At 45.8% G+C, this 21,598-nt stretch overlaps 2 protein-coding genes across 2 annotated transcripts in view; one reads left to right on the top strand and one right to left on the bottom strand.

Annotated features, from left to right (window-relative positions):
- LOC136626155 (alpha-2-macroglobulin-like) overlaps window positions 1-21,598 on the bottom strand; it is a 305,765-nt gene that overhangs the window by 124,884 nt on the left and 159,283 nt on the right. The window lies entirely within an intron of this gene.
- Window positions 2,188-20,417, top strand: LOC136624909 (cytosolic purine 5'-nucleotidase-like). Its single transcript, XM_066598824.1, has 5 exons — window positions 2,188-2,591; window positions 3,141-3,192; window positions 4,870-4,930; window positions 15,178-15,354; window positions 19,842-20,417. Exons 1-5 carry the CDS (start codon window positions 2,537-2,539, stop codon window positions 20,085-20,087), a joined length of 591 nt encoding a protein of 196 aa, XP_066454921.1. The 5' UTR covers window positions 2,188-2,536; the 3' UTR covers window positions 20,088-20,417.

The following is a 21,598-nucleotide window of genomic DNA, read 5'->3' on the forward strand; positions in this document are numbered from 1 at the left end:
GGGAGAGGGAGAGAGAGATGGTACCATTGAAAAATACAACCTATCTCGTAAAAAAACAAACCCTCATGTAGCTATGATTTTTTTTTAAAGTGGGGGGAAATGCAAGAAAATGAAAACAGCTGCAGCTGGATGGGGGTTACATTTGTTTTGTTTTTTTTTCTCCATTGGAGCCAAGGGGTGATGAATGGCATCCCCTAAACTTAGACTTCACCTCTACTAGCTATAACAATACATTGGAAGTCTTCCTTTGGTCTGTCAGTGTGAGGAATGTGCCAGCACAATCTATGAAGGTTCCTAGTGTGTAGCCAAAAAAAGTTTAATGAAAGGGGTGTTACCCTCTTGTAAAGTGATCACTTTATATATGGCTAGAATATACCATCACTTTGAGTAGTGGGGGTGCAAACTCTAGGATCCCAATGGATCGTGATAATACCCCTTTAGCCCTTTCCAATCCACTGTCTGGCGTCTGAAGACATTATGATTTAAGGCTGTACAGCTCCGATGTTGGAAGGCGTCCGTTGGGGTTCTCTTACTATATATTGCCAGCCACTCTGCTGTCAGAGCCTATCCAATGTGTCACCTCATGCAGTACTGGCTTTAGCCAGCAGATAGCGCCGTTGTATAACAGCAGAAAAAGAGTAACCCCCTAGGAAAACCAGGATACAATTTGGATTGGAAAGGGTTAAATATATTTGTTATCACATTATTTATTTGAATGGACTCCAGTGCAGAGAATCATAGAGCGCATAGCGTATCCGGATTTACATCAGTCTCCATTTGCTCAGATTACATTTGTCTCTGTAGGATCTTCCGACATTGTGTGTGACCTGTTGGGAGCGAAGGAGAAAGATATCCTCTATATTGGTGATCACATCTTTGGATACATTCTGAAGTCCAAGAAGCGCCAGGGGTGGAGAACATTCCTAGTCATTCCCGAGCTGGCACAGGAACTTCATGTCTGGACAGACAAAAACTGTAAGGGACCTCAAACCATAGTAATGCTAGCGTGATAATTGAGTTATCTCATCAGTGGCTATACTACTATAGAACGTAGGCTGCAAAGCTATCAATTAATTTTAAGCATCATTTAACTTTAAGGGAATTAATGCATTTATAATGTAGTGTGATTTAATGCAGGGCATGGAATATATGACAGTATTATATACTATGCATTGAGGTAGCCATAATTATTTAACCCTATGTGTTTCTAGAAGAGTGAGAATCGTAGTGTTTATAACATACGCAATTTTATATGTTTATTGCTGCGTTTTATATGAGGATTTGTTGGGAAGGGGTAGAGCATAGATATAACATAAGGGTAATATTGTGTTACTGGGATACCCTTGTTTGATACAAGCTTTTATGGGAAGGGAGCGGCCTTATAAAACTGCCTCTGCAGTAACATGCAAGTCTTAAGGCCCATTTACACGCAATGATTACTGCTCAAAATTCCTTCAAACGACTGCAGATGAGTATCCTACCAATTGCCCCAATGTGAACAATTCAGCTGCTTGCAGAGCAGGGTGTGTGATTAGTCACATGTGGTGCTCTGCAAACAGCTCCTGGAGGCCCTTTTACATGCAAATGAAGACGATAAAGTGGTAATGGACATTAATGGCCATTAACACTTTATGCAAATAGATCGCAAAATCTTTCAGTCTTTGAAAGATTATCTTTGTGTGCGAATGGGCCTTTATGTGATGATTGCAAGCAATTCTCCTATCTCCATTTACAAGTATTTCATTACGTAAAGAGAGTTTGTGGAGGTGTTTTGAGGTATTAGTGTTAACGCCCGTTTACACGAAACGATAATCGCTCAAAAATCGCTAATCGGCGATCGTTTGAGCAATAACCGTTGAGTCTAAATGCGCGGCCATCATGCACTTTTTGTACACTGCTAGCTGATTGTTAAATTCAGTCCAACCAAAAAATCGTCGTTCAGCCTTATCAGCAGTTCTCCGCGGGTAATGCTGATAGTATTGTTTCCCGCTGGAGAACAAATGAACTGAAAGCTGATAATAGCCCGAGGTCGGTAAAATTAGTACCCAACTGCTACAGCTATTTTGAAAAGGGTAGATAAAAATCTCCCAAAATCGCTGCATCCCTTTGGCTTTAATAGGCCGTATCACTGAGGAGTTAAGGATTTTCAAAGACGGACCTAGAGACATCATAGCGGGCCCTCAGTCCACCCCCCACAAACATCACCCGATGCAGAATGTGCAGCGCAGAGTCCTCATGCAGAAGCAACATGGAGTTTTCCTACTGAAAGCCGGCGCCCCCCTCTCCATAACGCTTGTGTCGTTTACTGTAAGCTGATAGATTTACGCTACTTTTAGACTATTTTTGTATACGTATTGTGTCCATCTGAGAGCAGGGCAGGTGTGACCTAGTCAATATGTATCTGCATATTGGTTACAGTCAGAAGATGAGCCCTGCCAGAGGAGTGCAGGGTGAGGGTTAAAATCTTTATATTGTGCAGGACATGTTTTCATGTCACCCTGAGGAACTTTAACCCTACATAGGATTGCAGCATCACATGTGCATGAGGTGCCTTGTCAAGAGTCCACCACCTTTTTTGCTGAATGCCAAAAGTAAGATTTAATTTTTCCCCCCCTTAATCCTACTCGAGTGCTGCTTCCAATAAAATGTATCTTTTACCAGTATATATATAAATACGCACATGTATGGTGTCTCTCTTCTCTCGCTTTTTGGTTCTCGAATCCACTTTCTACGCTCTTGTTTCTCACCCCGCTTCATTTCCTTCCCATCGTGGCTGTTCCCTGACATGACGTGGGAACTGAGGACACGAGTGTCGCCTGACACCGCTTCATGTGCTCATTGACTTGTCATTTGACCAGCGGCATGTCCAGTCAAGCTTGCACAATGGCAGAGCCATTTCTCCTTGGCTACCAGAGGGACCTGCCGCTTGAGTAGTTGACCCTGTGGTAGCTGATTGGGATAGACCCAGACTGTGCTTGTCATGAATCGGGCAGTTTGTCTCTCTTCATAGTGTCTCACGTTGGGTGTCTCTAGTGTCTCTACCTTTCTGTGCCTTTTTAGTAAGCTCTTGCCTAATTTAGTTTCCGTTCATTACCTATGTCACGTGCTTCATGTGTTCCTGTTATTTTATCTGATTTTAGCCCTTTTTGAAGAGCTCCAGAGCTTGGACATCTTTCTAGCAGAACTGTATAAGTAAGTAGCTTGGGATGGATGTGAATGTGTCATTAGCTGTTACCCAAGCTTGTGTAGACACAGGAGGGAAGTTACTAAAGACGGGCAGTCTTACACAAGTCCTTAGCAGCAGTTTGCTAGAGAAGGATGGGCCAAATTGATTAAGGTCTCATGTCCACGGGCGGGTCTGATTCCGCATGCAGGAGCCCGTAGTGGAATCCGACCCTGCCCATGGATGGCGACCCTGCATACCTGTCTGGATCTTATTTCTTCTCTACATCCCTATGGGCGTCATGAATTGCAGATCTTCTGCACAAGTTCCCCACAACAATTCCATCCGTGGACATTGGGCATAAAGAGTAACTGCATTTTTTAAAAACTTTTGACACGTCAAAGCGATATGTAAAAAGTTTTGATCAGTGGAGGCCCAGCTGCTCAGAGCCCCTCTGAGTGTTAAAATGAAGGGGCTACAGCACTCGCCCAAGCGTTGTCCCCTTTCGACTGCCATCATTGCCTGATGGCTCCGTTCCTCTTGGCAGCTGAAGACTGACGCATACACTTTTTAAAACCTCTTCAACTGCGGAGAGGAGTCGAAAGGCAACGATGACAGCCATTGGGGAGCAGTGCTTGAGTAAGTGCTGGAACCCCTTCATTTAAGCAATCAGCAGGGTCTCAGCACCAGAACCCCCACTGAACAAAACTTCAGACATTACTCTGACATGTCAGACGTTTTTGTTAAAAGTGCAGTTACTCATTAAGAGTCACACAACTCTTAATAAGTTTGATGCATCTTTGGCTGTCTGTGAGTCAGAAATGCAAATCTACGTAGCTACACCAATGTCTAGTGTAAGTTATAGTAGGTTTAGCAGGCTGCGGTGGCCCTACATACATTTCACTAAGACCCACGAACTTTAAAAAAAAAAAAGAGACAAGAGTGGTGTTTAAATGAAGAGAGGTGGGTCCCAGAAGTCAGACCCCTACTTATAATGTTCTGACATATTGGAAGATAACTCATCTATCACAGTGTTCTCTCTACCACAGTGTTTTCTCCTGTCTATGGCAGATGCAGAAAACTCTGAGACTTAAGGCCCTTTTACACGCGATTAACACTCAAAATTCGTTAAAAAGCCATCTTTTGAGCGATAATCGCTATGTGTAAATGTGGGCCCATCATGCACTTTTTGTCCATCGCTGAGTTTAGCTCAGCTTAAAATCCATCGCCCCTGATAAGACGGACCGCACACTGAGTTCTCCGCAGGGAGTGCTGATAACATTCTCTCAGCAGCTGTCCCGCTGGAGAACAATAGCAATGTACTTAGAGAACAGACTACTCGCTGTTCTCTAAATACATGCAAATGAAGCTATTTAACTTCTAGTGGGCTGATTAACCCATTAGTAGCTAATGCAAAATGATTGCTCAAAACTGTCAGGTTCTGACAGATTTTGTACGATCATCTGTGTGTGTAAATGGACCTTTAGAGAAAATTTCGGGTTAGGATTTTCCATTGTCTTACAAAGTATGAAGTTTTGTCATAAACTTGATCTGCGCTATTATTCCTATCGCTGCAGTAGATATAGCGGGTTCTGTAATGCTCTGGATACACAGCAGAAACCTACAAAAATAGGTTTATTAGACATTTCATATGCTTCAAGCCTACCGTAGGAACGTTATACTAAAATTTTACCATTCCCTTGCAGGCATTTGGACAGTAGCAGTAATGAGAGACCTGACATCAGCTCCATCCAGAGGAGAATTAAGGTATTGCATGTTCAAATCTGTTTATGACATGATTTGCAGTGAATGTGATATCCTGTTCTTGCACCTGCTATAAGATGACTGATATAAGATAACTGTTCAAGTGTTAAAAAGAAACTGTCTAGTGGGCCATTCTGTCCTGAGCACTGCATCTCTTATCCTCAACTTATAAAGGATAATTAGGAGTTCATAGTCTAATATCCCATACTAAGACACTAATATTACTTATTCGGTGGTAATCAGATAATGTAACTAGCTAGGTTTCTAATTAGAAAAATTGGCATAGTTGTTATCATTATACCCTAATGCCACAGTAACGGCATCCCATAGTATAATTAATAAAAGTTGTTCAGTTTTAAACTATTTATGCCCTATCTTTAGTAGATCAGTAGGGTTCGGTTGCCCAGGACCCCCACCATACAGCTGTTTGCCAAGGCCAGCACGAGTGTGCACTGAGCTGATTTCTATAGGAAGCAGGTAGCTCCATTCTTATTGCAGTGACCAGACTTGTTATTGCAGGTGGAGTTCCAGTTCACTTCAATGGGAACTTGGCCTGCAATACCAAGCCTGGCCACTGCAGTAACAACAGATCTGTCTGCTTCCAGCCCAAATCACTTCAGTGCATGAGTCCACCGGCCTGGTGAACAGCTGATCAGTGTGGATCCTGGATGACATTTCTCTACCGATCTACTATTGATGACTTGACCTGATGATAGATCATCAATAGTTTACAACTGTACAACCCCTTTAAGTTTGTTGTCTTTGGACTACAACCATTCTCTACGAACAGTGCAGAGAGCTGCTATCCTGATGGACTTGGTCTGGCCGAGTATTAAATATATATTTGAATGGGCTCCAGATGATTGGCAGGAGTTTGAGGAGAAGGATATATGGCATACAGGGGATGGTCAGGGATAGCTTTGTTGGCGTTACAAGTACAGATCAGTATAATGTTATGATGAACATGTCATTTTTAGGCTGGGTTCACACGGGACGGAAATCCTGCGGAAATCTCGCAGTTTGACCGTGACTGAAAAACCGCGGTAGAGCCACAGCTTCAAAAAAAGCAAAATGCTGCAGGTTTTGGAGCGGTTCGGCTGCCAGCATTCTGCTGCGGCTTTCTCTCCCCATAGAGAGGAGTGAGGCCGCAGCGGAAAAAAAAACTTAGCATGCGGCAGAATTCTGTTCTGCGCTGCATGTCCGTTTCTGCCCGGCTTTGCCGCAACACATTGGCCGCCCCATGTGGACGAGATTTTTGACAAATCTCGTCCACATGGCTGGCTTATCCTGGGGGTAGGAGGCGCAAGCGGAATTGACGCACGGGAATTCCGTGGCAATTCCGTCCCGTGTGAACCCAGCCTTATGGTTTACAGGGTTTATCCGGGACATTTATTTATTACATTACTGCTTGCAACCAGGTTTTTATAAGTATTACTCACTGCCGCTCTAGCACCGCTACTCTAGTGGTGCCCACTGGTCTTTTCTGTTATTTAGCAGTGATGACATTGCCACTGCCCGCATGTAAACACTGCAGCCAATCACATTCCTCAGTGGTCTTGTGCCCCTATGCTACCATTACTATTGAGAACAGTAGAGCTTTCTATCATGGAGGAGGAATGATTCATAGCTGCACGGTTATCCCATCCTGCCCGGTAATGATATGATCAGTACAAGAAGGAAATCTGGATACAATGCACACCTACCTCACTTTCAGCTTCCTGACGGGACACCCCGCTGGAGCCTGGGACGTAAGGAACCACTAGACCACCAGCTATATAGCCACACAGATATATAGATATTAGAGATGAGCGAACGTACTCGTCCGAGCTTGATACTTGTTTGAGTATTAGCGTGTTCGAGATGCTCGTTACTCGTAACGAGTACCATGCGATGTTCGGGTTACTTTCACTTTCATCTCTGAGACGTTAGCGCGCTTTTCTGGCCAATTGAAAGACAGGGAAGGCATTACAACTTCCCCCTGCGACGTTCAAGCCCTATACCACCCCCCTGCAGTGAGTGGCTGGCGAGATCAGGTGTCACCCGAGTATAGGAGGGAAAGTGCTATCGTGTTGGAGCTGCTACAGGGAGAGTGTGAGGAGTATTTTAGGCTTCAAGAACCCCAACGGTCCTTCTTAGGGCCACATCTAACTGTGTGCAGTAGTGTGGAGGCTGCTTTGTGCAGTGTTGCACTTTTTTTTTTTTGGTATATCGGCCGTGCAGAGCATTGCGTCCTGCAGTAATACTCCAGGGACAGAAGTGCGTAGGCAGGGACAGAAGACATATTGATTGAATATAGGCAGTGGGCCTTTGCTAAAAAATTTGGGGCAAAAAATCTATTTGGCCTGCCTGTGACTGTGCTCAGTGTTCTGGGTCTATCTGTGCTGGGTGTAGTAGTTCTACAAAATCATACGCAGCCAGCTAAGTGTTACAGCAGGCTTGCGCCAAATTATTTCCTGGCTCTGTCTGGGCTGTGAAATCACTGCTGTATTGCAGTCCACAGTGCAACACTCTGCAGTTCTGTGACATACTCCAGGGACAGAAGTTAGTAGGCAGGGACAGAAGACATATTGATTGAATATAGGCAAAGGGCCTTTGCTAAAAAATTTGGGGCAAGAAATCGATTTGGCCTGCCTGTGACTGTGCTCAGTGTTCTGGGTCTGTCTGTGCTGGGTGTAGTAGTTCTACAAAATCATACGCAGCCAGCTAAGTGTTACAGCAGGCTTGCGCCAAATTATTTCCTGGCTCTGTCTGGGCTGTGAAATCACTGCTGTATTGCAGTTCACAGTGCAACACTCTGCAGTTCTGTGACATACTCCAGGGACAGAAGTGCGTAGGCACGGACAGAAGACATATTGATTGAATATAGGCAGTGGGCCTTTGCTAAAAAATTTGGGGCAAAAAATCTATTTGGCTTGCCTGTGACTGTGCTCAGTGTTCTGGGTCTGTCTGTGCTGCGTGTAGTAGTTCTACAAAATCATACGCAGCCAGCTAAGTGTTACAGCAGGCTTGTGCCAAATTATTTCCTGGCGTTCCATAAGCGAAGTCAGCCTCCAACCACAGGCCAATAAGCGGCACATTTAATTACAGCGTTCTGTTTCTGCATTACTGGTAATACAGCATGCTGAGGGGTAGGGGTAGGCCTAGAGTACGTGGACGCGGCCGAGGACGCGGAGGCCCAAGTCAGGGTGTGGGCACAGGCCGAGCCAGTGCGGTGGCCAGGGGTAGAGGCAGGGCCAGACCGAATAATCCACCAACTGTTTCCCAAAGCGCCCCCTCGCGCCATGCCACCCTGCAGAGGTCAAGGTGCTCTACAGTGTGGCAGTTTTTCACAGAGACGCCTGACGACCGACGAACAGTGGTGTGCAACCTTTGTCGTGCCAAGATCAGCTGGGGAGGCACCACCACCAGCATGCGCAGGCATATGATGGCCAAGCACCCCACAAGGTGGGACGAAGGCCGTTCACTGCCTCCGGTTTGCACCACTGCCTCTCCCCCTGTGCCCCAACCTGCCACTGAGATCCAACCCCCCTCTCAGGGCACAGGCACTACCGTCTCCTGGCCTGCACCCTCACCTCCGCTGTCCTCGGCCCCATCCAGCAATGTCCCTCAGCGCAGCGTCCAGACGTCGCTAGCGCCACTGTTTGAGCGCGAGCGCAAGTACACCGCCACGCACCCGCACGCTCAACCGTTAAACGTGCACATTGCCAAATTGATCAGCCTTGAGATGCTGCCTTATAGGCTTGTGGAAACGGAGGCTTTCAAAAGCATGATGGCGGCGGCGGCCCCGCGCTACTCAGTTCCCAGTCTCCACTACTTTTCCCGATGTGCCGTCCCAGCCCTGCACGACCACGTCTCCCGCAACATTGTACGCGCCCTCACCAAGGCGGTTACTGCCAAGGTCCACTTAACTACAGACATGTGGACAAGCACAGATGGGCAGGGCCACTATATCTCCCTGACGGCACATTGGGTGAATTTAGTGGAGGCTGGGACAGAGTCAGAGCCTGGGACCGCTCACGTCCTACCCACCCCCCGAATTGCGTGCCCCAGCTCGGTGGTGGTATCTGCGGCGGTGTATGCTTCCTCCACTAAACCACCCTCCTCCTCCTCCTCCTCCTCCTCCTCCTACGCAACCTCTGTCTCGCAATCAAGATGTGTCAGCAGCACGTCGCCAGCAGTCGGTGTCGCGCGGCATGGCAGCTCAGCGGTGGGCAAGCATCAGCAGGCCGTGCTGAAGCTACTCAGCTTAGGAGATAAGAGGCACACGGCCCACGAACTGCTACAGGGTCTGACAGAGCAGACCGACCGCTGGCTTGTGCCGCTGAGCCTTCAACCGGGCATGGTCGTGTGTGACAACGGCCGTAACCTGGTGGCGGCTCTGCAGCTCGGCAGCCTCACGCACGTGCCATGCCTGGCCCATGTCTTTAATTTGGTGGTTCAGCGCTTTCTGAAAAGCTACCCACACTTGTCATACCTGCTCGGAAAGGTGCGCCAGCTCCGCGCACATTTCCGCAAGTCCCACACGCACGCTGCCACCCTGCGGACCCTGCAACATCGGTTTAATCTGCCAGTGCACCGACTGCTGTGCGACGTGCCCACACAGTGGAACTCTACGCTCCACATGTTGGCCAGGCTCTATGAGCAGCGTAGAGCTATTGCGGAATACCAACTCCAACATGGGCGGCGTAGTGGGAGTCAGCCTCCTCAATTCTTTTCAGAAGAGTGGGCCTGGTTGGCAGCCATCTGCCAGGTCCTTGGAAACTTTGAGGAGTCTACCCAGATGCTGAGCAGGGATGCTGCAATCATTAGCGTCACCATTCCTCTGCTATGCCTCTTGAGAAGTTCCCTGCAAAGCATAAAGGCAGACGCTTTGGAATTGGAAACGGAGGCGGGGGAAGACAGTATGTCGCTGGATAGTCAGAGCACCCTCATGTCTATATCTCAGCGCGTTGAGGAGGAGGGGGAGGAGCATGAGGAGGAGGGGGAAGAGACAGTTTGGCCCACTGCTGAGGGGACAGATGCTGCTTGCCTGTCATCCTTTCAGCGTGTATGGCCAGAGGAGGAGGAGGAGGAGGATCCTGAAAGTGATCTTCCGAGTGAGGACAGCCATGTGTTGCGTACAGGTACCCTGGCACACATGGCTGACTTCATGTTAGGATGCCTTTCTCGTGACCCTCGCGTTACACGCATTCTGGCCACTACGGATTACTGGGTGTACACACTGCTCGACCCACGGTATAAGGAGAGCCTTTCCACTCTCATTCCCGAAGAGGAAAGGGGTTCGAGAATGATGCTATACCACAGGGCGCTGGTGGACAAACTGATGGTAAACTTCCCATCCGACAGCGCTAGTGGCCGAAGGCGCCTTTTCCCGGCCCAGGTAGCAGGGGAGGCGCAGAGATCAGGCAGCATGTACAGCGCAGGCAGGGGAACATTATCCAAGGCCTTTGCCAGCTTTATGGCTCCCCAGCAAGACTGTGTCACCGGTCCCCAGTCAAGGCTGAGTTGGCGGGAGCACTGTAAAAGGATGGTGAGGGAGTACGTAGCCGATCGCACGACCGTCCTCGGTGACGCCTCTGCCCCCTAAAACTACTGGGTGTCGAAGCTGGACACGTGGCCTGAACTCGCGCTGTATGCCCTGGAGGTGCTTGCTTGTCCTGCGGCTAGCGTCTTGTCAGAGAGTGTGTTTAGTGTGGCTGGGGGAATCATCACGGATAAGCGTACCCACCTATCAACCGACAGTGCGGACAGGCTTACACCCATCAAGATGAACAAAGCCTGGATTTCCCCAGACTTCTCTTCTCCACCAGCGGACAGCAGCGATACCTAAGCAATACGTAGGCTGTACCCGCGGATGGAAGCATCGTTCTCTATCACCATCCAAAACGGGGACCTTTTTGCTTCATCTATCTGTGTATAATATTCCTCCTCCTCCGCCTGCTCCTCCTCCTGAAACCTCACATAATCACGCCGAACGGGCAATTTTTCTTAGGCCCACAAGGCTCAGTCATAAAATTTTTCTAAACAATTTTTATATGTTTCAATGCTCATTAAAGCGTTGAAACTTTCACCTCAACCAATTTTTATTTTTACTGGGCTGCCTCCAGGCCTAGTTACCAATTAAGCCACATTAACCAAAGCGATTAATGGGTTTCACCTGCCCTCTTGGTTGGGCATGGGCAATTTTTCTCAGGTACATTAGTACTGTTGGTACACCAATTTTTGGGGGCCCTCGCCTACAGTGTAATCCAATTAATTTTTTGCCCACCTGCATTACAGCTGACGTAACATCAGCTGTGTTGGGCACTGCAATGGGATATATTTATGTACCGCCGGTGGGTTCCAGGGAGCCAACCATGCTGTGGGTCCACAGGGAGTTGTAAATGCATGTGTCCACTTCTAAAGAACCCCGGTCTGACTGGGGCATGCAGTGTGGGCCGAAGCCCACCTGCATTAAGCACGAAATTACATTAGCTGTGTTGGGCACTGCAATGGGATATATTTATGTACGGCCGGTGGGTTCCAGGGAGCCACCCATGCTGTGGGTCCACAGGGAGTTGTAAATGCATCTGTCCACTTCTAAAGAACCCCGGTCTGACTGGGGCATGCAGTGTGGGCCGAAGCCCACCTGCATTAAACATGACATTATTACCTCAGCTGTGATGGGCAATGCAATGGGATATATTAATGTACTGCAGGTGGCTTCCTGGCACCCACCTATGCTGTGGGTCCACAGGGAGTTGTAACTGCATGTGTCCACTTCTAAAGAACCCCGGTCTGACTGGGGCATGCAGTGTGGGCCGAAGACCACCTGCATTAAACATGACATTATTACCTCAGCTGTGATGGGCAATGCAATGGGATATATTAATGTACCGCCGGTGGCTTCCGGGCACCCACCCATGCTGTGGGTCCACAGGGAGTTATAACTGCATGTGTCCACTTCTAAAGAACCCCGGTCTGACTGGGGCATGCAGTGTGGGCTAAAGCCCACCTGCATTAAGCACGACATTACATCAGCTGTGTTGGGCACTGCAATGGGATATATTTATGTACCGCCGGTGGGTTCCAGGGAGCCACACATGCTGTGGGTGCACACGGAATTCCCATTGCGGAGTTGTACCTGCCTGTGACTATTTATAAAAAATGCGGTCTGACTGGGGCATGCAGACACCTTGACAGAATGAATAGTGTGTGGCATGAGGGCAGCTGAAGGCTGGGCAGGGATAGTTTGGTGTGCGCTGTGGACACTGGGTCATGGGGGGGGGGTTGGGCAGCATGTAACCCAGGAGAAGTGGCAGCGGAGTGTCATGCAGGCAGTGATTGTGCTTTGTTGGAGGTAGTGTGGTGCTTAGCAAAGTTATGCATTGCTAATGAGGGCTTTTCAGAATAAAAGTTGTTGGGAGGGGGGGGCCCACTCTTGCCGCTATTGTGGCTTAATAGTGGGACCTGTGAACTTGAGATGCAGCCCAACATGTAGCCCCTCGCCTGCCCTATCCGTTGCTGTGTCGTTCCCATCACTTTCTTGAATTGCCCAGATTTTCACAAACGAAAACCTTAGCGAGCATCGGCGATATACAAAAATGCTCGGGTCGCCCATTGACTTCAATGGGGTTCGTTACTCGAAACGAACCCTCGAGCATCGCGAAAAGTTCGTCTCGAGTAACGAGCACCCGAGCATTTTGGTGCTCGCTCATCTCTAATAGATATATATATATACTCATTCTGTACTAGGCCATTGTGGAATGAGACCATAAAGGGGTAGTCTGAGCATTTAACCCCTTGTAGTATTGATGACCTATCCTCAGGATAGGTCATCAATAGTTGATTGGAGGGGCGATCAGCTGATTTCAGGTCCGCAATCACTGCAGTGAGACGGATGTTGACTGTTCTGTCTGCATTGGGTGAAGTGCAATAGGAAGTGTAGCTGTCAACCTGGTTGCGTCTCGGGGCTCACTCACACGGGTGTATTTAATTTTGGTCTATGAAAAACGCACTGTAATCACTGCATAGGTATGTGCTTGTTGCGTGCGTTTTTGACAAGGCCCAATTGATGTTACTTTTTTCCCACTGTCTCCTTGAAACATACATAAAAAATGCAGTGAATACGCGTATTTGCCGTGTATTTACTCGATCCCATTGACTTTTAACCCCTTAAGGACATGGCCTATTTTGGGCTTAGGACGCAATGATTTTTGGCTGATTTTCTTCTCTATTTTTCAAAAGTCATAACTTTTTTATTTTTCCGTCGACGCGGCCGTATAAGGGCTTGTTTTTTGCGTGGCGAACTGTAGTTTTTATCGGCGCCACTTTTGGGTACATAGACTATATTGTAAAACTTTTATTTTTTATGATAGCAGGGTGAGAAAACACATCAATTCTGCCATAGATTTTGTTTTACAGCGTTAATTATGCAGCATAAATTACGCAATCCATTTTTTCTGCGGGTCGGTACGAATACAACGATACCAAAATTCTTACTTTTTTTTTTTTTTTTTTTAGGTTTTTTCACTTTTCTGCAATAAAACCCCTTTTTTTTAATCTTTTTTTTTTCTAAATCGCTGCAGTCAAAAGTCCTGTAACTTTTTTATTTTTTCATGGACGGAGCTCTGTGAGGGCTTATTTTTTGCGAGATGTGCTGTAGTTTTTCTCGGTGTCATTTTGGGGTACATACGGCTTTTTTGATCACTTTTATTGCGTTTTTAGGGAGGCAAAATGCTAAAAATTAGCAATTTGCCTCAGTTTTTAGCATTTTTTTTTAAACGCTTTTTTCTGTGCACAGTCAGAAGCATGTGCAACTTATTGTACGAGTCGTTATGGACGCGACAATACCAAATATGTGGGGTTTTAATTTGTTCTACCTTTTTTTATGCTAATATGAGAGAAAGCATAGAAAAACATTTTTTTTTTTACATTTTTCTTTTTTATTCATTTTTATTATCTTTTTTTCTTTTACACAATTTGTGTCCCTCTGGGGCACTTACAGTACAGCACTGATGATCGCTGTGATAAGGCATGGCAGCTCTTCTGCCCTGCCATGCCTTATCGCTTATACAGCGATCACAGGCTATGGCAATACAGGACGCCAGTATTATATCACGAGAGCCCAGTGACGTCACACAGGGAGCGCGCTCCCTCTGTGAACCCTTCCCATGCCGAGATCTACGTAGATCGTGGCAGGGAAGGGATTAACAGCGGGGGGGGGGGCGCATCTCCGATACACCCCCGCTGTTGCAGCGGGAGGCTGGCTATGACTGACAGCCGGCTCCCGCTGCGGGATAGCGCAAGATCATAAGTGATCTCGCGCTATCCCCAGGACATAAGTTTACGCCCTGTTGCGGGAAGTACCCCGCTGCCAGGACGTAAACTTACCCCCTGGAGCGGGAAGGGGTTAATGGGTGGTTTCAGTCAGTAAGTATGGATGAAAATAGGACATACTGCAGTTTGTTTTTTTTTTACGTGTGGAAAATGCGCACATCTGTGCAAATCAATACTGTCTATATTACATCCTTAAAAAATACGCATATAATATGAAATGAAAAATCGCCCGTGTGAATAGGCCCTTATAGTCAGAAAAATATGGTTATAACTAAGACCTGTCAGAAGATCTGACCTATTCCCTTGAAAACATGCAGTACCATACAACGCCTCGTTTTCATCCAGTCTATGCTTTAGGCCAAATTCAGACGACGATGTGAGTTGTGCGCAAGAATCTCAGGCGCAACTGGCATCCGTGTGCTGTGTGGGGTTAGTGAACATTGGATATCCTAATCTTGTTCGTGATGCCACCAGGAATAGGACATGCAGTGATTTTATTCATATAGACCATTAGTCCGTATGAAAAAGCCCTTGTGTGTATAGCTCCATAGGCTATAACGGGTCCATGTGCTCTTCGTGAAACACCCGGACCAAAAGTACGGCTGTCTGAATAAGGTCTTAAGGTGATAGAGCGTGAAAGCCTGGAGCTCCCTTGTCTTGCAGAACTGCTGAATGCTAAATTTCATACTGACGTATTAATCTGTAAACGTTTGCAACTTGACGTTTTCTTGTTTCTCCACGTTTAATGTGTGTCTCTTCAATTTCTCAGCTGAATTTGGCTCCCGAACATTTCTCAGAATTGACTGTGGCCCTCAAGGTAAAATTATTTGGGAACTTTGCTGTAGTGTCTATGATGAGAGTAGTAGCAGGAACGAATGGCCGTAGAATAAACAAGTGATTAATTCACAAATGTCACTTTGTGTTTCATGCAGAAAGTCACCCACGACATGGACATGTGCTACGGGATGATGGGAAGTCTCTTCTGCAGCGGCTTGCGTCAGACTCTGTTTGCAAGCCAAGTGATGCGCTACGCAGACCTCTATGCTGCCTCATTCATCAATCTCTTGTATTACCCATTCAGCTACCTCTTCAGAGCCGCTCATGTTTTGGTGAGTCCCAGCAAACTCTACACATCACCGGATACTTATTGCTCAGTATTAGATAAATAGACCATTTATTGTACCTAAAGCGGACTTAACCCCTTAAGGACCAGGCTGTTTTTTACCTTAAGGACCAGACACTTTTTAGGGATTTTACCCACGTGGCGGTTTCTACTGCTCTATTTTTTTTCCTTTAGCTGTCAAAATTATTTTTGCTGTGTTTTTTTTCCGTGACATATAGGGCGATTTTTTTTTTTTATATCTTTTTCACTGACTTTTTTAGTTTTATTGGGGGTAAAATGCTAAAAAAAATGATTTTTTTAAAATTTATAGTTATTTTTTTTATTTAGTATATTTATGCTAAAATAAAGTATGGAAACGGGTTACTCTATTTGTTTCGAATGTTTTGATATGTAGTATGTATGGTTCTGGTTTACAGGGCGCATACAGCAACGGTTTTGGTTGGCGTGGGCTTTGTGTTATTCTCTTTCTTATGTATATATTGTTCTTGTATTCTGTAATATTGTTTTACTGATGTATATTGTTATGTTTTTTACTATCTATGTCCCCCATGACGTCATATAAAGCCTCTGGGGGACAATTTTTATTATTATTTTTTTTTTATTTGACACTTTCCCACTGTAGCTGGGGCATCCATAGGAGCCCCGGTTAGAGGGGAAAACAACCTCTATAGTGACAGTAGTCACTGGCAGAGCTATCCAGGGTCTAGTGTGACCTTCCAGCTCTGTTGTAGCAGGATACAGTGCTCATTGAGCACTGTGTACTCGGGGAAGCAGAAGGCAGAAAGGGTTAAAACCCCTCCTGCCTTCTTCTCCGGGTTATCAGCTGTCTCTAACAGCTGATAACCTGTTCCTGCCTCTGATTGATTGCAGAGCAGAAGGCTTAAAGCGCCGCTGTAATTTTACATACGGTGGGCTTTAAGCCCAGGACCAGGCGCCATAAATTTACAGTGCCTGGTTCTAAAGTGGACTTAAGATACCTATACACAGGACGACTTTTGGATGGATAAGTGTTGAACGGCTCCTTTTTACACAAGTTGACAGTCGCTTGGTTTTTAGTTCTGCTAAAAACCGAGTGACTCCAACAGGTGAGTGATTTCTCGCTCAGTGCTCTGTCAGTGGCCGTGTGTAGATGGGCGATTATCACCCGAATTCACTGTTTTCAACAAGACTTTGGGCAATAATCGCCCCCTGTAAAGGTACCTTTTAAATGAGTTGTCCAAATTCGATCAATGATTTAATAATCCCTTCACATCAATGAGGTTGCAACGGGTGTATGGAGCGGGCTCAAGAGCCTAGTCAACTCCATATGCAGAGACTATTGGCTGTTTTTGACAATTGACAGCTGTCTGCAATTGCCGCGATTAGAGGTAGCTCCAATGGCGGCAGTTGACTATTTAGACGTCCTAGTTAAAACTTACAACATGTATAAGTAGCCACCTGGAGGTGGGCTCCATTACAACTTCCCCCTTCCATCCCAGGCTTAAAAGAGAATGTGGAAAATTACTATATACTGCAATACTGAAGTATTGCAGTATAGCAATCAAGCATTTGCAAGTTCAAATACCCCATTGGGCCTAAAAAAATATGAAATAAGGTTTAATAAAATTTTGAAAACGGTAAAAAATATTAAAAGTTCCAGAAAAAAACCTTCCCCTTTTTCACATAAACATCTAAACAATGAAAAGAAAAAAAAACATTTGGTATTGCCATGTTTAGAAAAGTCCAAGCTATTATAATATTGTAGTATTTATCCCGCATGGTGAACATCGTAAAAAAGCGCAGAATGCCAGAATTGCTGATCAAAAAAGATGTATGTATCCTAAAATAGTAGTAAAAAATAAGCTTGCCCTTCAAAAACTGAGCCCCTGCACAGTTATGGAGTCTCAGACTATAGTTGTGGAAAACACGCTGGGCCATTGTACAATGTATGTAACAGTTTGATTCCAAAACAAAGCATCTCCATACATTAGAACACCAGCCGCAGTGATCAGCTCATTGTTGATGGATATCGCCGGTCAGCTACTGATGACGTATCGTGAAGCTAGGTCAACAAAGCGTCTCTGTACATTAGAACACCAACTTTAATGATTAGCACGGTTCATGGGTGTTGGACCATGCCAATGAGCTACTAAAGACTTACCCTGTACTACAGGTGGCCATCAAAAAGGTCACCAATGTGACCTATAATTTGCATATGGTGACAAGACTACTATCTTGTCGCCATATGCAAATAGCCCTGTTGCCGCTTTATTGGGACTGTAACCTTTCTCCCTGCTTGTTAGGTAGCAGGTAAAATATAATGTCTAGAAGGTGTTGACATCACGTGACTTTCCTGTCATGTGATCAATTTCATGCTTTCTGCTCCCAGATCGCAGGGAAGCCACACAAAAGATCGTTCAGGTTGAGCAGCAGAGCAGGTGGGCTGTAGATGGAGCCCTCTGAGCAACCAACCAGGAGCAGCACTCATAGCATTCTATGTGCTAGACCTGCCCCCACCGCTGTTTACAAGAAATGGCAGCTGGGTAAGCCGTGCAGCGCTGCTTGGGGGCATGGCATCAAAATCTGTATCAAAATTCGCATTGGTGCTAATTTAGATGTAGATCTACAGCAGACTTCACCCCTACAATTGAAAGAGATATACAATAAAATCTAACATGTGTGAACACAATTTTAGGAGCTTCCACCGCAGACTTTACTAAATTTTGCTAGAATAAAAAATAGCCCTTTTTTCTGGTAAAATGCTAGACACCATAATGAAAACCTGATGGACCCCATTATACTGTGTTTCCCTGAAAATAAGACCCAGTCTTATATTAACTTTTGCCCCAAAAGAGGCACTAGGTCTTCGTTCAGGGGAGGTGTTATTATACTTACCTAGCAGGCTCCGTCCAGGTCCCTCCCGGTCCTCTTCATAGCTCCGACGTGCACTTCCCGCAGTCCTCAGCGTTCGTACATGATCACTTCCTGGTTACGGGATTCATAAATTCCGCCACCAAGAAGTGATAGCTTTAATTGGCTAAGCAGCGGTCGATGAACCAATCAATGCAGTGCTAGTTGAACCAATGCGACGGTTGTGAGCCGCAGCCAGCCAATTCAGAAACCCCGCCTCCACAACACAATGGCTGTTAATTGGTTGAGCAATGGTCAAAGAACCAATCACAGTCAAAACATTGGTTCATCCGGCGCTGCATTGATTGGCAGAGCAGTGGTCGATTAACAAATCACAGCCATCGTTTTCTGGAGGCAGGATTTATGAATCCTGTAACCAGGAAGTAATGTTGTATGAGCACAAAGGATGGCGGAAAGCGCTCGCCGGAGCTATGAAGAGGAGCTGGAGGGACCTGGATGGAGCCTGCTAGGTAATGTATTCCTTTTTTTTAATGTAGTGTAACTAGAGCTTATTTTTGGGGTAAGGCTTATTTTTCAAGCCTCCCCAAAAATCCGGCTAGGGCTTATTTTCATGGAAACACGTTAGTTAAAGGGGTTGTCCCGCGCCGAAACGGGTTTTTTTTTTCAACCCCCCCCCCCGGTCGGCGCGAGACAACCCCGATGTAGGGAGGTAAAGAAAGCTTACCGGAGCGCTTACCTTAATCCCCGCGCTCCGGTGACTTCAATACTTACCGCTGAAGATGGCCGCCGGGATCCTCTGTCTCCGTGGACCGCAGCTCTTCTGTGCGGTCCATTGCCGATTCCAGCCTCCTGATTGGCTGGAATCGGCACGTGACGGGGCGGAGCTACACGGAGCCGGCATCCTGCACGAAAGGCTCCATAGAAGACTGCAGAAGACCCGGACTGCGCAAGCGCGGCTAATTTGGCCATCGGAGGGCGAAAATTAGTCGGCACCATGGAGACGAGGACGCCAGCAACGGAGCAGGTAAGTATAAAACTTTTTTATAACTTCTGTATGGCTCATAATTAATGCACAATGTACATTACAAAGTGCATTATTATGGCCATACAGAAGTGTATAGACCCACTTGCTGCCGCGGGACAACCCCTTTAATGGAGTCGATTGGATGTCATTGCAAGGTTCCACCAATGTGCCCAAGGACTCTGCAAATGGTGACAAGATGTTACCGTTTTCTCACTACTTCCAACTGACTCACAGATGTAATGAAGAAAAATCTCTACTGCATCTAGTAGGTATACATCACACTAGGCACGTCCGTTCGATCACCCACTTCTAACGGAACTTCCTGCGCACTTCTTTTCTTCAATCTCTACTTCAGCTGGCCGCCAGCCTACATAAGTAATGTTATTAGCAATAATTATAGATGTATTTAATATATGAATTTCAGTTTTTGAGCCAATAGCTCCTAACTAATTTTTTTAGTGTGGAGCAATCCGTCTTAGAGGTGGGACAACCCCTTAGAGGATTCCCATAGTCCCACCAAACCTGATCTGAACCTAATCTAACCATATGATTGTTTATCTTCCTCTGTAAACTTTTTTTCGGATTTCTCTTTCCTCTAGATGCCCCATGAATCCACAGTGGATCATATTCACGTGGATATTAATGAGTCGGAGTCACCGATGGCCACACGGAACCACACTTTCTTGGACTTCAAAGATTCAGATTTGAAGCGGCATCAGCTGACTCACACTATCAGTGAAATTAAACCACCCAACCTATTTCCCCAAACGCCACAAGAAATCACACACTGCCATGATGAAGATGACGACGAAGAGGAAGAAGAAGAAGAGGAGGAGGAAGAATAAGCATTGACCTGGGGGGGATATTGAAGAGATCACTGTAACATTGTACAAGGAAACTTTTGTTCTTTTGGAACACATTTCCATGAACACGGAAGATTTTTATTTCTTTTTTGTTAATCCCATCCAACAGTTATGAATGCAAATCACTAGATTCCTCCAGGTCCTACATTTCTGTCGGAGAGTACTGATACTGATTAGACATGGCACAGTATTACCAATTAGTTTCCATATTGTAGCATTTTCCTATCCAATGCCATCCTGCAAAATGTCGTCTGTGAATTAACAGGGCATAGACCTCCCGTGAGCGCACACGTCCTGTACGCACAATGGCGGCTTTCATCGTATCTAGTACCGAAGGCAGAATCCTAAAGAAGAGATTCCTCCTTCATTGTAGATGATATAATGTGATTACCTCTATGTGGATGTTGGTTGCGGTATTTTGCCACCTTCTCATAGTAACTGATCCATGCAATGACCAAATTATATTGGCCAGGCCTTATCTGCTGCACATAGACCATGCATATTTTCTTCTTAGCTATTGGAGAAACATCAATCTGACATTCTGAGCCATTTTCTGAGCAAGTAGTCTATGAATCTATCAGCAGTTCAGAACACTCCGGCTAAGGGTGCTTTTACATGGGGCGACTGGTGAGCGTTTAGGCGTTTAACAGCCGTCCCAACAATGATTGCTCCTCTAGAGTGATAGTCATACAGTAAATGGAGGCAACACGCTAGGGATCCCTTCCGGCCATCGGCATCCATTCACAGTTAACAGGTAGTCATTCATACTTTAACATGGGACGACCATAATTGAGAATCGCTTGTCTGAGCAATTTTTTGCCCGATATTCCACGTAAAAGTACCCTTATTTATCTGTAGTGCTCTATAGGAAAGACAGATGCCTGCAAAAATGGTGCAAATTGCATCAAGTTCAGCAAGATGGGGTATTGTCTTGTAAAGGAGTGATAGCGTGTTCCAAAGAATTGGGGCATTTAAAATATGGTTTTCTAAACCAGACCGTTTATAGGTTAAATTTGGTGGATATCCGTTGCGCCATTTTCTAAATTCCCTGGAATGTGACAAATGACAATAAATGTGTACATTGCACAGTTGTGTGCTGGTTGCGCTCATAAAATGGCTCGTTGTCCATCACATTGCCACTCCGTAGCTAGAAGTATAAGTTCTATATTGTAGAGCAAAGTTATTTTTTCCCTTTATTTTTGAAGCTGTGATTTCCGCTTTGATGTACAAAAAGCCACTATTTTCTTAAGCTCTGAAAAGGTAGTTTTATTAACCTTTCCTACTAGAATTACTGTAAGGTTTTATGTTGATGCATATACCATCTTGGATTGTTTTAGTACTTCTTATGGAGCAGCTCTATACAAGGCAGCATACATATATATTCACCAAATAGTGCCCAGTAGCAGTTGGGCGTTTGCTCCCCCAGGACATAAGCTGTCTAGGTACTTGCAAGAACACCCTGACCAATGGAGAATGCATCTGTTTATATCTTA

Source organism: Eleutherodactylus coqui, chromosome 4 (genome assembly GCF_035609145.1).
Source record: "Eleutherodactylus coqui strain aEleCoq1 chromosome 4, aEleCoq1.hap1, whole genome shotgun sequence".
NCBI classification, from domain to species: domain Eukaryota; kingdom Metazoa; phylum Chordata; class Amphibia; order Anura; family Eleutherodactylidae; genus Eleutherodactylus; species Eleutherodactylus coqui.

Excerpts from the sequence above, each read along its gene's own strand:
- LOC136624909 (XM_066598824.1), top strand. The coding sequence starts at position 2,537 with ATGTGCATGAGGTGCCTTGTCAAGAGTCCACCACCTTTTTTGCTGAAT. Across the intron at positions 2,592-3,140 it reads TTTTTTGCTGAATGCCAAAA|CCCTTTTTGAAGAGCTCCAG; the intron begins GTAAGATTTAAT and ends ATCTGATTTTAG. Across the intron at positions 15,355-19,841 it reads TCAGAGCCGCTCATGTTTTG|ATGCCCCATGAATCCACAGT; the intron begins GTGAGTCCCAGC and ends TCTTTCCTCTAG.